The 15,611-nt window shown below is 24.1% G+C and overlaps 1 protein-coding gene across 1 annotated transcript; it reads right to left on the reverse strand.

The window, feature by feature from the left end:
- Nucleotides 1–264: 264 nt before the first annotated feature.
- LOC145845683 (cyclin-dependent kinase 9-like) lies at nucleotides 265–11,336 on the reverse strand. The gene is made up of 11 exons (XM_082952791.1): nucleotides 11,272–11,336; nucleotides 10,703–10,784; nucleotides 8,930–9,036; nucleotides 7,948–8,047; nucleotides 6,535–6,665; nucleotides 5,005–5,093; nucleotides 4,556–4,641; nucleotides 3,583–3,716; nucleotides 2,184–2,277; nucleotides 1,783–1,908; nucleotides 265–381 (listed from the first exon to the last, which is right to left on the reverse strand). Exons 1-11 carry the CDS (start codon nucleotides 11,334–11,336, stop codon nucleotides 265–267), a joined length of 1,131 nt encoding a protein of 376 aa, XP_082808917.1.
- Between the last annotated feature and the right edge of the window lie 4,275 nt (nucleotides 11,337–15,611).

The following is a 15,611-nucleotide window of genomic DNA, read 5'->3' on the forward strand; positions in this document are numbered from 1 at the left end:
AAAATTTGCTATAACTCAAAGTACACAAAAGTCAGTATAAGCCCCAACAACGTATAAAGAAAACAATTCAGAATAATAACAAAATTAAATCATTATCTAGTACATTCACAAGATAAAAGATACCAAGTGTTTGTATAGTAAACAATACAATATAAAAGAAAATGTTAGTTTCTATAGTCAAAAAAAAAAATGCCATTAAAAACGTATCTGCACAAAATCAGCTATTTTAAGGCAATCACAAGTACACTGTTAATGTTATATATTCTAGTAAGTTCTCTCTTCATACTGCTTTGAAGAATTTTCTTTTTTCTGTTTATTATTATTTCTCTGGTGATAATTGTAAGGATGGTGCCTGTTGTTGTGTTGGTGTTGTTTTGCCGCCTGAAATTAGTTAATAATAAAAAAGCAACTAAAGTTAATAGCTAAGATTATGTAAAATTAATTACTTAAAATATCAAAAATATTTAATCATATGGACGGTTTCAATTACTATGCTGATACTGTTTTGCGGCCTTATCAGTTATTATAACATTAAAAAAAACATTTATGATAGCATTTGTGATACTAAACTAGTTTAGGCATATTTTGAAAATGTATTTACTAATAATATAGTTTAGAGGTGAGCTCTGTTGTCACGTTGATCATGCTTTGCGAAGTAATAATGATAAAAAGCCATAATAAACACTATGAGTAAATAATCTATTTCATCCTATTTCTTACATACTTTCATATCAAGGAGTAATTTCTTAACTGCAGGTCAATAAAAAAGTGTTAGAGCAAAAAACAAAAAAAATTTTGTGGGTGCGTGTGAGTTTTTGAATGTATAGCACAGCAAAGTTAATAAAATACAAATTTGTATTCCCGTTATTTAAAACATATTAATTAAGTCACATAAAAAATGTAAGCGGCAGAAAACTTTATAACAAATAGTTAGATTAGCATTGATTGTTAGTGAAAATTTATTTCTTGGTAGTTTTTCCGGTATACTTATGTAATATAAAATTTGAACTAAGAAATTTTCGAAACTTCAGATATTTTTCATTACTCGAAAACAATATTTCGAAATTTGGATGAAAAAATACGAAAGGTGTTCAAAACTTTAATAACAAAAACTAACTCAATACAACTAAAAACACATATATATTTAAGTACCAACTTTCTTCTGTCTTTTTTGGTGACTTTGGTCCATTAATTGCACGTTGCTAATAGAAACAATAAAAAAAACATCATTATCTTTTTTACTGGTGATTTTGAAACACTCGATACTCGAAATTGTTAACAAAAAATATCTACGCTTACACCTTTTGTTGAAAACACACAAACTGATTAAAAATAAATTAATGTAATTCTTTCAAAACCATTTGTTTCTGATAATAAAACTGTCAAGAAAAACTAATTTAATTTATTTACAATGCAAAACAATAAAATACCGCTTCTTTGTAGAACTTTTTTTCAAGTTTGTCACGACGCTGTATGTAGAAACAAAAAAAATAGGCTTTTGATTAACTTGCTGCAGATATTTTAAATGTTGTTTAACATTTATTTAAGTTGAAAGCTTAGAACCTTTCGTTTTCGATTATTTTGTTGCAGATGTTTGAAGTTTAAATAAAATATTTATTACAATAAAACATTTAATCAGATATCGTTTTGGTGATTTCACTCGAGATCCTCAAATTTTTAATGAAACTTTTTTTTTATCAAACAAATACATTAGCTTCTGATGATTTTGTGGCAGATATTCAAAACTGTAAAAAGATAAAAAAAATCTAAACATTCAAATACCTTTTGCATACGTTTGGTAAACTCGAAGTTGTTCTCCTTCAAATTTTCCAAACACTTCAGCGAATTAGAAGGTAGAGGGTCTTTCCAGAAAAAATCGTGATTCAACGCGTTGTCGGCGTCAATCCTCTGTTGAGTTTTGTATAAGTTGTTTATTTTATCAATTTTATATATATTACAGTGTTCACTGAAATATTTTAAATGCAAGAAACATGTCTTTGTAAAAACCAGTAATAAAACAAGTTCACTAAATTATTATACTAAGCATAAAAGATACCTACCAAACAAAAACAAGAAACTATGTGAATTTTGTTTAACAAACTTTAGCAAGGGCTTGTTTTTCATATTAATATATTCTAATTAAAACTACTAGTAATTTTTTTATACATATAAAGTTTGTTTACCTTTTTAGGGTCTAAACACAACAATTTGTCGATCAAATCCAATCCGTCCCTATCTCCTATTTTATACATCAGTCTATCTTTCAGTACCCTTTTCCTGTTTTAAAATAAATAATTATTATTAAAAAATAAAGAAATTTATGTGTGAGGAAGACTAATTACGTCACACTAGTAAAGAAGGTACCATGTTCAATTCTTACAAATTAGTATAGTTAGATAAAAACATATGAGCTGGTAGTTATAAGATATGTTGTTTTATTTCAAAGCTGGAACATAGCTCTGTGTACTTAATAAGCAAGTTAGAGCAATGTATTTGTTGTGGAAAATAGACCCTGAAGAAAATTCTTTGTGCATAAAGCACTGAAACACATTCTATTTTTTGTCTGTTTTGTTTAAAAAATAAATGTGCAAATACCTGTTTAAACCATAAAAATTAATCAAAAAATTTTATTTTGTAATAAACTAATAGTAAGAACTTTTAAGTTTTCTTTTCTTCATTAAGCTAATTAAAAATATATTTACCTAACTGCACACAACTTTTATTAAAGGTAAGCAACATTTTATGGTATTTAGTTTCATTGAGACTCATCTATTTCATTAATCAAATTTCTCAACAACAAAAATTATCAACAAAATTTACTTATTATCAACAAGCATGTGAATAAGTATGGAGTTATTTGTCACAGTAAAAACGCTTGATAAGCTTTCTTAAAAGATTTTTCTCAGTTTCTTAAAACAACATTGTTTATTCGAAGGAGTTAATTTTTTTTCAATGAATATGTAAGAACAAAGAAGTTTTCTTTGCTCTTGATATAAAATAACCAAAATTTCGAAAGTTATGAGCATTCGGCACGGTAATTTGTAAGTAATTGGTAAGCTAAAGTTGAGCTTTAAACAATTAGATTCAAGAACTAATGCTTTCTACTTAAGTTCTAAGTTACTTATTAGTATTTTATGGTCGTTTATGTTTAAATGTAGTTTAAGTATAGTGTGATGCAGTTATAATGTATCTTTTTATTTTTTTTACTTCATTTTTTAGTTAGATAAGTTTTGTTTCGCTTGTTGCAATAATCTTCTATAATTTACTATTCTCTAAAACCCTTTAAGAACCTTTAATTGAGATAAAGTAATAACAAACCTGTTATGTTGTTTTTCTATTATTTACAATATAATCTTAAAGATGTTGCGAATTTTCAACTCAAAATTATAAAAAATATGATATAACCTATTGTGTTGTTTCTTAAATATAGTCTGGATATTGTTGTAATTTTTTAACAAAAAGTATACGTACTTATCATTAATAAAATAGCCTGTTATTTAGTTGTTTATCATTCACAATATAAATTTGATAATATTGTTATTTTTCAACGCCAAATAAACATATTTATTTTTAATAAATAACCTGTTATGTTGTTTTTTATCATTTACAATTAAACATTGGTAATGTTGTAATTTTTGAACTCCAGGCCAAACTCCTGGGGTGATTGATCCACATAAGTTGGTTATAAGATCGAGTTGGTTCTTTTCCACATTTCCCTGAGAAAGTAATAATCATATTCAGTAGTAATTAAAATATTAATAAATATTTAACTGTTATAGATTTAAGTTTTACTATCAATTTTTTACAGGCTAGGGAAACATTCATATAATTTAGTATAAGTAAAAGACCATTGAAACTAATTATTATAAATATGTATTTTTTTAATATTTGTTTTTGAACTTGTAAACTTTTATTATTCTAATTACCACTTTTAAACTATCCTCAAATTAGTAATTTAGGTTGGTATTAGTTATAAATTTTGTCAAGTTGGCAGGGTTTCCACTTGTATTAAGATATTTTATCGAGAATACCTGAAATTTTTCATTGTTTTAAAAAGTATACGTTTCGATGTCGTTTTAGTTTAAAGTTAAGTTTAAGGTAAAAAACTTTGTTAAAAATAAAACTTATGGTATCAAAAGATACCATAAAGCCTCTTTAGATGTGTTTTTTAATAAAAAACTTTGGATGACAAAAACTATTTATTTATATGACAAAATTTTTGTGTCAAATCGAAATTTCGCTGCTTAACATGTAAAAGTTGTTAAAAATTCCAGGTTTTTTAGTGAATTTTGTTCACAACTTCAAATGCTTTTTAACTTCTCAAGTTCCAGGTTTTTTCAGGATTCCAGTTTTTTTTGCAACCCTGATGTATTGACCTGCACCAGTGTTTTCTAAAAATTTACAAAATTTTAAACGTAACTAGAAAAAACTTTTCAAACACTTTTAATTTCTAACAATGTAACTGAATTAAAATAATAATAAACTAAACAAACCTGCATTAATGGCAAATAAAATACTAATTACTATTTACCTATATAATTGACTAAATACAAACCTGCATTAATGGCACTCTGGTCCACAATTCACTCATGATACATCCGGCACCCCAAAGATCAATTGGTGGTCCGTAGTCTCTTTCGCCTTTTAATAATTAAGGTAAATAATATAAGATAAACAGTGTAATAATAAAAACAGTAATTTTTATTACTTCTAAACTATTTATGTCCATTGCTAAATATTAATTACAATTAATATAATTTCTAGATAAAAAAAAGTAATTTTTTTAACTTTTAAACAGTAATTAAGATGTAACAAAAATACTAAAGATTATAAAGAAAGTGTATAATTACTAACCAAGTAAGAGTTAAGGTATATATGACATTAACAAAAACAAGATAACTTTCTTAAATAAAAGCAATTTACCTAACTCAATCAAAAATTAGATATAAAATATAAATGCAATGCAACAATTGTTTTCATATTCAAATTTATAAAAATTCTCACCAAGTAATAATTCAGGAGGTCTGTACCACAAAGTGACCACTCTGTTTGTATATTTGTTCTTTTCTCCTTCCTTGCGAACTGTGAATGCTCTGAAATAATTATTATTTATACCCATTTCAAATATGCTTGTTTACTTTACTTATTTTGTTGTGTATTATGCTTTTATAAGTTATATTAATATTAATAAAAATGATACATAAATGTCAAAATAGTAATGTTAGCTCTTTTAAACTACAAGTTGTGAAAATAAAATTTTAGAACACTACATCATTTCAGAAAAAAAATTGATTGATTAATCATACTTGCAAATTCTGCTAAATAGTCATATTTACAACACTTACTTAATATTAAGAACTTAAGTTTTGCTAGTTATATGTGTTAGTTTTAGTGAAAAATGTTTGTTTTAGTTGTTTTATGTGCATTACATAGGTGTTTGTAAATTTATATTATTATTTTTTATATCAGAAGAAATAAACTACTAATAGTTTTATACATTATAGGAACTGAGATTGGAGTAACACTATTAAACAAACTAAATTTAAATATTTTGGTTAATAACTGAAGGACAATACTGAATTAAACTGATTATAAAACGTTTTTTTAAGTCTAAATAACTAGTTAAAGGTGAATCCATAACTGTATTTATTTTTTACTCTGTTCATATTAAATGTTTTATTCACTTTAAAAGTTTTACAGAAGGCCATAATTATGAAAAATATAGCTTTATAATTGTCAATTTGTGCTATTTTTTTTAATTAAAACTACAACAAAAAGTTTTCAAGTCATCTAGTTGAAATTTAAAATTTTTGTGGGTATGTTAGTTACTTTTACAAACGATAAAAATTTAAAATAAAACAACCTAATAATTTTTTTTATTACTAACAGAATTTTTGAAACTCATTACTTTGTAACCATTATAATTTTTATAAAACTATAAATATCAATTTATTATTTTTTGCTTTTCGATAAGTGGCCGGTGTATGAGATTTTTTGAAGATTTTCGTGTTTTCTTTTTCACATATTTGTAAAATCTTGCATAAAAAGTTAAACAAATATCAAAAAAAAAAAAACTTTATTTAATTCAATTGATATTAAACATTTTGAGTGTTATAAACGTACATAGAACTTTTAATTAATTGTTTTAAACTTATAGTATTAGTTTCCACAATTTTTTTTTAGTTTTTAATAGTTTATAAATTGATTTAAAAAAATTTCAAGTATTGGATTAGGGTTTAAAATAAATTGTAATTTGATTTTATTCTAGTTATTATAACAAATTTTAATATATAACAATTATCTGTTAATAGTTTTCAGATAAAAGATAACAATAAGCATTTAAGAAACTGTTTTTAGGTAAAATAAGAAATCTTAGTCAGGTTGGGTTATTAAAATAAATTTAAAGTTTGTAATATTTTAACAAAACAAAATCGACTAATAATAACCTCGCAAGGCCGAAAACAGAAAGTTGGGGCGTTGCATCTTTTGTAGTTAACAATAATTTAGTTATTATATTAGTTGTTTTTTTCTAACCTAGCTAATCCAAAATCAGCAAGTTTAAGTGTTCCATCTTTTGTAATGAGAACGTTGGCTGCTTTCATATCTCGATGTATTATATTATTGCGGTGCATGTAAAATAATCCATCAAACATTTGATTCATTATCTGTTAAAATAATAAAAACATTATGTTTATAGTATTGAACCAATGTTTGTTATAATGCGTGCAAAACAGTTCTTCTAGTAATTGGTACATTATCTAATGACCAAAAAAAAATAAGTATATCTTTATATAAGTACAACAGAAACAATATGTTTATATCATTCTTTTGTTCATAGTTTTTGTAATGCAAGTAAAAAAATCCTTCTATTAATTAGTACATTATTTGTTTATGTAAATTATTTAAAAAGTTCATCTGTATTATACATTATACAAATTATTTATCAACAAGCATGTAGAATAAAATAATCCTTCTAATAGTTGATACATTAATTGTTTATGTATAAAATAAAGAAACTTATATCAGTTACTGTACATGTATCTATTAACATTAGAATAATATTATTCTATGTTATTAGACTATTATTTTAGAATACTTAGAATGAGAACTTTGTTACATTATTCATTTTACATATACATATATATAATAGTAAATATTAAACTATCTTATTATAATACTTTTTTAGAGTTCCTTATTAAACTACATAGTTGCAACTAAAGTTTTGTAGTGCCAGTAATTAGTGTGTCTACACAAGATATTTAACTAAAATTGATCTGAATTCCTAAACTATAAGCAAACTTGAAATAATTTTAAAAATAAAGTGTTAAAATACTTTATTTTTACTTATTTCTATTGCTTTAAAAATAATTTTATAAATCCAAGCTTATCACTGTCATTTTACAAGCTACTAGGTTTATATCAGTTAAAATTATTTATACAATTTATATTGAATAATTTAGAACACCAAATAATGCATGCTTTTTCACATGGAGTGCAAAAGGTTTTTTGATTTTCTTCCAAGTTTATAAAAAACAAGTTTATGGTCCATTTTTCTTATAAAATTATCCTAAGTTAAAAAAGTAGTCTTAAATAGTATAGCAGCATAGAAAAGATACTGTAAAGCTACTTAAAAGGTATTTTTTTAATAAAAGAAACTTTTAAGTGACACAAAAGATTTAATGTTTATGATAAATTCTTTGAATTTTGTGGAAATTTCGTTACTTAACATGTAAAAATAGTTTAAAAATCTAAGGTTTACATGTATTTTATTGCCTTTTTTTAAAATTCCTTTTTTTTAGTTATTTTCAATGTTTTTAGGTTCTTAGTTTTTTTAAATATTTTTGCCTAAATTGTCGAATTTCATGATTTTCTGCAACTCTACATACATAATTTATAATTTAACAAATCTTTTTACATTACCAAGTGAAAACTTGTAAATATACTAACATTTTTAATTTCTCCGGGTGAAAACTTTATGTTTTTATTGCAGAGAAGACCTGCCAAATCGTGTTGGCAAAATTCCAACACCAAATAAACGCTTCCGAATCTGAAGGAAAAACGTATTGTTGATGATAAAAATACAACACTATAAGTAGTTTGTCACTAAAATTTTATTGTGTATTAGTAAACTCAAAACATTTTTATGACACAAACTTATTTGTAGTCAGTAAAAACATGTATATATATATTTATAAAAATGTAAACATTTTATTTATTTTGTGTATTAGTAAACTAAAAACATATTTTATGACACACATTTATCTGTAAACAGTAGAAACATGTATATATATAAATAACTAAACATGTAGACAAATATTTTTGGCAAATTCCTTCTCTAATTTTTAATTTTCACGTCTTTGGGTCTATTCTTAGTCTAAGGCAAAAAACTATGTTAAATGTATATCTTTAATGTTAAACGACATTAAATGGATATCTTAAAGCTTCTTTAAATGTGTTTTCAAAAAAAGAAAATCTGATTCTAACTATTTTTTTAATCTTTACGATCGGTTATATGTGTCAAATTAAAATTTAAATACTTAAAATTTAAAAGTTGCTTATAATTCCAACTTTTTCAAGGTTTTAGTGACTTTTGTTCGAATTTCCAGGTTGTAAAATTTTATGTTTATATAGATTTTTTGAGCAAAAACTATCAATTCGAGGCTTTTCTAGGATTCAATGTTTTTTTTTGCACTCTTTAAAATTTATTGTGGTTTGTACTACACAATACTATGTAAATACTACACTATATTTCATTAAATCGTAACTTTTTAGGCTTAAACAAATATTTTTTTTTACAAATTTCACAGAATCCTACATTTTTTATATAACTGACATATGTTAGCTGTCTTATTTGCACAAGCGTAACAAATTGCCATGGTTTACAAATGTTAACAATTTATTTATAATCAACAAAACTACATAAACATACTTGTTTTGGGTTGTAGTTTTAGATCTGACAACTTCAATCAAATCCACCACATTCTTATGATGGAGCGCTTGCAAGATTTTTATCTCCCTCAGAGCAGTAATTGGAAACTGTTGTGTAAAAAGTCATTAAAATATATTATATATATATATAACATAAAAAGTTGCTTATTTTTAGAGAAAGATAGACAATTGCATGACTTTGATTTTTCTCAGAGCAGTAATTGGGAACTGATAAACAAAAAAGAAAAGTATACAAAATTGTATTTTCTAAATTATTTAAAACTTTAAGGTTTACTTATTTAAAAAATACACTCTTGCAAGATTTTGATCGCTCTCAGCGGAATTATGGGAACTGTCAATTTGATAAAATAAAAACAAAGTACTAATCTTAGTTGTGTGAATACTAGTTTAAAATTATCACAACACTTATTTACTTTGCATTATTAGTAGTTAAATACTATAGTAAACTAATTAAAAATAAAAATTAGTGTATTCATATCAAATAACAAAAATTAAAAAGTTTAAAAATGTTATGGTTAGTTATAACTATTGAACGTTGTTAAACAGGGTCGCTAAATACTTTTTAGAATTTTCTTCAGGGTTTTCTGAGCTTCTTCTAGGTTTTTGAAAGTACTTGTTTTTGGTAATGTTTTTAGTTTAAAGTTAGGTAAAATTCTGTGTTAAGTAGTATAACAAAATTTTAAAGACACTGTAAAGCTACTTTAAATGTGTTCTGATCAAAATCAAATTGATGGTGACAAAAATTTATTATCTACATGATAGATTTTTCGTGTCAAATCAAAGTTTTACTAATTAATATGTAAAAATTGTTTAACGTTTCAGGTTTTTTAGAAATTTGTTTAAAATTCCAGGTTTTTAAGTGACTTTTGTTTAAAATTTCGACTTATAGTGATTTTGTTCAAAATTCAAGTTTTATTTTCGAATATTTTTAAATTCCAGGTTTTAAGAGGTGTTTTAGCCTAAATTGTTAAATTCCAGGTTTTTTCAGGATTCCAAGTTTTTTTGGCATTCCTTTTATAATTAAATTAATACCTTTCAACGCGGTTATAGAAACTGATGATTTGATAAGTTTATAAAATACTGCTTACATACTTTACATAGCATTTTAACAAAAAGAAAATTAACTAAAACAGAATAGTTTTGACTCACTAATAGCTTTTGTAACTTTATAATATTTTTTTATAAAATAAAATTAACACCTTTATTTCAGTACAGGTGTATTTTGTAAGTGTGTTGAATAATCTAAAGTTAGAACACTGACTGCTGAATTATTATATTTCTTTGTTACTTTTAAAGGTAATTTAAAACTAGACTCAAAACTAGAGTTTTCATATCTTTTATTAGTAGAACAACATTATAAAACACATAAAAAATACTTTGATCATTACGACAATACTAATCCTTACTATTTTAAAAAATAATTTTTGTTAACAAAGGTTTTAAGAAAATTTAATTAGTTAAAAACTAAAAACGTTAAGCTTCCTAACCATAGTTTGTTATTTTTTAATCTTTACTACTTTTTTTTAAATTTAATTTTAACTAAACAAATTATTTTCAAAAATAATACCACCCTTTTTTTAACCATTATAATATATTTTCAAACGCAAACACTTATTAAGGAACTAAAATAGTTAATATAAAAATATTACAACAATATTAACTAAAATAAAACAATTGTAAATATAGAAGAACATAAAATAAAAAAACTAATTATAATACTATTAAATATAGTAAATGTGTTATAAACACAAACCCCTTCTTTTTCATTTTCCAAGACAACTTTTTTCAACGCTACAACATTTCTAGTTGCTTTGTCCCTTGCTTTGAACACTACTCTGTTTATCCAAAATAACAAACGTAATTTTTGTTTAGTATATTGTTATTATTTGTTAATAAATTCTTTCTTTGCCTTGAACTTTTCTAATTCTATACATATATATGTAAAGGGTTGCCAAAGGTTTTTTACAATAAATTATTCCAGGTTTATTTAAAACCATTTTTTTTCGGTATGATATTTTTGTTTCATAATAGAATTTTGTACATGAAGAAAATTCTACACTTTACATTTAAAAATTATCTAAAGTTTCTTATTTTTCCAGGTTCTTTTCAAAATTTCTAAAATACAAGTTTTGTATGAAAGTTGTTAAGTTGGTTTGAATAATTTTTCAAAATTATACTCAGCTCTCATTGAAATGATCATAAAATACCAAAAAAATATGATGTTACTTTAAAACTGCAAATAAGAAAATCAATTGCACTTTCTAGTATGATACAAAACCAGTATAAAGAAACGCCTGAAATTTGAAAACAACTTTAACTAACCCAAAAGTGCCTTGTCCGATCTTCTCAATTGCTTCATAGCAGTCCGCTGGTCTACATCTAAGCATTTTGTTTGCTTACTTTACAATGATAACTGTAGATAATTATCAAATTATTAAGTTTGTAAGTTTTTATTAATTTTGTTTGCTTAATTAAGTGATATTTATTTGTTTAATGAGGTCTATATGTAAGTATGAAAATATTAGATAATGGAACTTAAAAGTGTGTAATTTAATCAGGCACAGAGCTAGTTATTATGATTACTAATCTAAAAGCAAACATTTTATGCAGCCTGGCATCTTTTTTTTGTATTAAAACAAAATATGAAAAATTTAATAATAATATATGCCTATAAGCTCCTAAAGTGCTTAAAACAGGGTTGCCACTCGTTTTTTCAAATTTCTTGAAGGTTTTTAAAAGTACACATTTTCGGTCTATTTTTAGTTTAAGGTTAAATTAAGGGTAAGAAACTGTGTTAAATAGTATAAAAAGATTGAAAAGATACTATACAGCTACTTTAAATGTGTTTTTTAAGTAAAAAAAAATTTGGTGATGACACATTTTTTTTATCTATATGATAAATTTTTTGAGTCAAACCGAAATTTTACTACTGAACATGTTTTAATTCTTAAAAATTCAAGGTTTTTCCAGGATTTTTGTTCAAAATTCCAGGCTTTTCCAGGTTTTTTTCATAATTTCTTAAATTTCAGATTTTTCCAGGTTTTTTTACCTAAATTGTCAAATTCCAGGTTTTTCCAGGACTCCAGGTAAAGGGGTACATTACAATTTATAAATATAACTATGGTTATTAATTAAAAGTTAAGATGTTGTAAGACAAATTAAAAAAACATTATAAAGTACTTTTGATATATGGTTATGTGCAACAAAGATAACATATTATCACTAGAAAGCTTAAATGTTTGAATAAAAAAATATCTGATGATAGTTTATATAAAAAATATAAAATAATTATACTATTATTCAAATATATTTGCATTACATTATTATAAATAATAATAGTACATAACATACAGTTGTTAAATTTAAGTATAAAAGCAGACATTCTATTTGTAAGAAATATACCTCAATACACTATAAGCTATAGATATTGGTAAATAACTTGTAATGGTTATACTATGTTTTACAACCATACTAATAAGCATAAAAAAATCACCTTTAAATAATACTGATATTAAATACATGATTACTAAATATTTTTTGTAAACTTTCCCCAGGTTTTGAAAATTTCCTCCAGGTTTTTAAAAGTACACTTTTAGATCTTTTTTGTAGTTTAAAGTTAAGTTCAAGGTTAAAACCTGTGTTAAGTAATTAAAAAAAAATTGAAAAGATACTGTAAAGCTACTTTAAATTTGTTTTGAAATAAAAAAATATTTTTATGACAAACAAAAATTATCTATAGGATGTACTTTTTGAGTCATTTTAAAACTTTACTAGATAACATGTTTGAATTAATAAAATTTCCAGGTTGTTCAAGACTTTTTAGTTATTTTTTTAAACTTCTAGAATATTCCAGGTTTATTTTCAAAGTTTCTCAAATTCCAGGTTTTTCCAGAATTTTAGCCTGAATTGCAAAATTCCAGTTTTTCTCAGGTTTTCAGGTTTTTTGACAGCCTTGTAAATAATACTTGTGGCTAAACTTTATAAAACTAGGCATAATAATGAATGAACATATTTTATATTAAAATACAGTTGCAAATACTAACAAATATACAAAAAACACCACTTTAAATGTTGTCAAAACTTTAACACAAAAATTAAATCTAACAGGAATATATTTTTAGGATATATTAAATAATATTAAATTTTTAACTACTTAAAATTTTAATAAAAAAAACTACTTGTAAGGAATAACAATGTTTAAAATTATATTTACAATAAACAACAAGAAATACAAATGTCTACATGTTAGCAGCAGCAAGGCTTGAAAGCTTGCACTGCCCAAACTCAGTATACATATAGCTATAGATTAAAAAATATTTCATCAGACTTATTATAAGTTTTTTCAAGATAATTAAGTATTCAACTAAATTAAATGCAACTGGTGTTCCATTACACTTTTTATTTTGTGTAAGTGTTACTTAAATTATAACTTACAAGGTCACTTGAATGTTAACAATATATAACTCACCTACACAAATAACCACAACTAGGTCTTAACTTAACCTATATTAAATTCTGATATTAAGTGAACCTTTGTTGAAACATTGAGGCTTTGTTAAGTATAAAAACTTTATTTTCTTAAATTAAAAACTAATAAAAACTGGTGAAAAATTTAAAGTATACTATACTATAACATAACTTTTAGGGTCATAAGGTGATCCAACACTTTTTTATAACTAAAGTTTGTTCTTATGAAAGCAATTAAGTTTATACTACTACTTAAAGAGCAAAATAACTATTACCTCTACACAAGAAGTTTTTTGAAATATCCCATTCAACATATGAAATAAAGTTTTTTATGACCAATTTTTTTAGAGTTCTGACAAGTTTATGAATATATACCTTCTTCATTAAAAAAAATAAACTTAAAATATTGTAATAAAAGAATTGTAGTTTTAAATAATACATACAACTTACTTTATGATATTTTTTTTTCTTATTCATTCTTTTTCATACTGTAATAAGTAAACTATGACAGATATGAGAATTTTGTAATTAAATAAAACAAAGTAATACAAACTCTAATAAATTTTAAAAATTCAAAAGTTAAATGGCACATAATTAGCTTTACCCACAATTTACTAAACAGTCTTTAAATCTTATTAAACATAGCCACTGAGTTTTAGTTTTAGTTACTTTTTAATTTTAACAAATCATTTTTTTATACACTATACATCAAGTCTATAACAGAATATCAGTTGCAACCATTCCAAGTGCTTCCACCACTTTCTGTGGTTAGATTATATACAGGGTTATAGTTTTATTCTATGGTTTTATACAAACTTATAAGCTTATAACAGTTAACTAAGTACAAAGATGACAAATTAGGGACACATACTATTCACTATTTAGTTTTGAGAAACAGATACTAAAGCAAACATGTTTGTAAAGTGCTCTTTAGTACTTCTGTTCTTATACTTTTAGATTTCCTTTTGTATGGATATTTTAAGTATGCATTGTATTTATACTTTAATAACAGGTGTTTACATAGTAAGTAAATAATTTTCATAATCAATTCTGTTTTAAATTTAACTTACTTGTTAACAACTTCCACTTTGTTCAACCTTTTGAACAAACCACTTACAAACATAAATTAACAATAAGATTAAAAATAAATGAAACTTACTATTAAATACTGTTATTCAATTTCATTGCAGAACTTATAACAATGTGATAAAACTCTACTACTCATGTTTTACATAACTAATTATTATTTATTAATTTATCATTATTATTAGTAAATATGTACCAATTTGACAACTGTATTTTTTTTGTAAAGTTTAAAAATACTAAAGAATCAGATTTTAAAACATCTCACTTCTAGGTTAACATTTTTATAACCTCATTTATACATTTATTTTTCAAGTACTTGTTTAAAATTCCTATGATTGACTACAATTAAACCATTAAGTATGTCTACTTCTAAAAATTCTATAAAATAAAAATAAACTTTGATGCCAATATGTTCTCCATCCCATATAACAGGATTGTACTTGATTATAGTTTAAATTTGATTGAAAGTTTTGAGCTATAATCACTGTTCATTCAAGCATTTAAGAGAAAGCTCACAAGGTCATGTGATATACTGATGCAATATAATTACAGTCAAAATAAGGAGAAAAAAAAGAGTGAATACAAGAATTTACTAACATAATGTAGCATAAATTTAAGAACGTAGCTATATAAACTAGCCACAGAAAATGGTAGAATATTCTAGCCATAGCCTGCTGCAGTAGACATGATATTCAAGAATAGACATCTATATTGTTTGGTCGTTTTGTATTAACTTTTAAGTTAACAATGTTTTTATCTAATAAACATGTTTTTAATCTTAGTTTTAAGCAGGTAAGTCTCATATTAATTTAAACATTCTCAATGTATAATTAACGTTAGATTTAACTCTTCTGTAAAAGTTTTGTCCGAATTTAAAGAATTTTTTAAACTTGATTTTTTTTTATATTTGTTAGTGTTTGCAATTTTTCTTAAAAACAACAGTTCATTCATTGTCATGCCTAGTTTTTTATAGAGTAGCCCGAAGTATTATTTATATCAGCATTAAGTATATGTTAAGTTTATTATTTAAGTTATATACATCCATAGACTACAATAGGTTACATAACACATTTATAATAAAGTTAATATAAAGACCTTACCTTTATAAA

This window comes from Thalia democratica, unplaced genomic scaffold (assembly GCF_965202585.1).
Source record: "Thalia democratica unplaced genomic scaffold, ktThaDemo2.hap1.1 HAP1_SCAFFOLD_127, whole genome shotgun sequence".
NCBI classification, from domain to species: Eukaryota; Metazoa; Chordata; class Thaliacea; order Salpida; family Salpidae; genus Thalia; species Thalia democratica.

Bases quoted from the DNA above. Each gene is read 5' to 3' on its own strand.
- LOC145845683 (XM_082952791.1), bottom strand. From the start codon at position 11,336: ATGCTTAGATGTAGACCAGCGGACTGCTATGAAGCAATTGAGAAGATC. The intron at 9,037-10,702 runs GTTTGTGTTTAT...TTTACACAACAG, and splicing joins TGGAAAATGAAAAAGAAGGG to TTTCCAATTACTGCTCTGAG. The intron at 4,642-5,004 runs GTGAGAATTTTT...AATTATTAAAAG, and splicing joins ACCTCCTGAATTATTACTTG to GCGAAAGAGACTACGGACCA.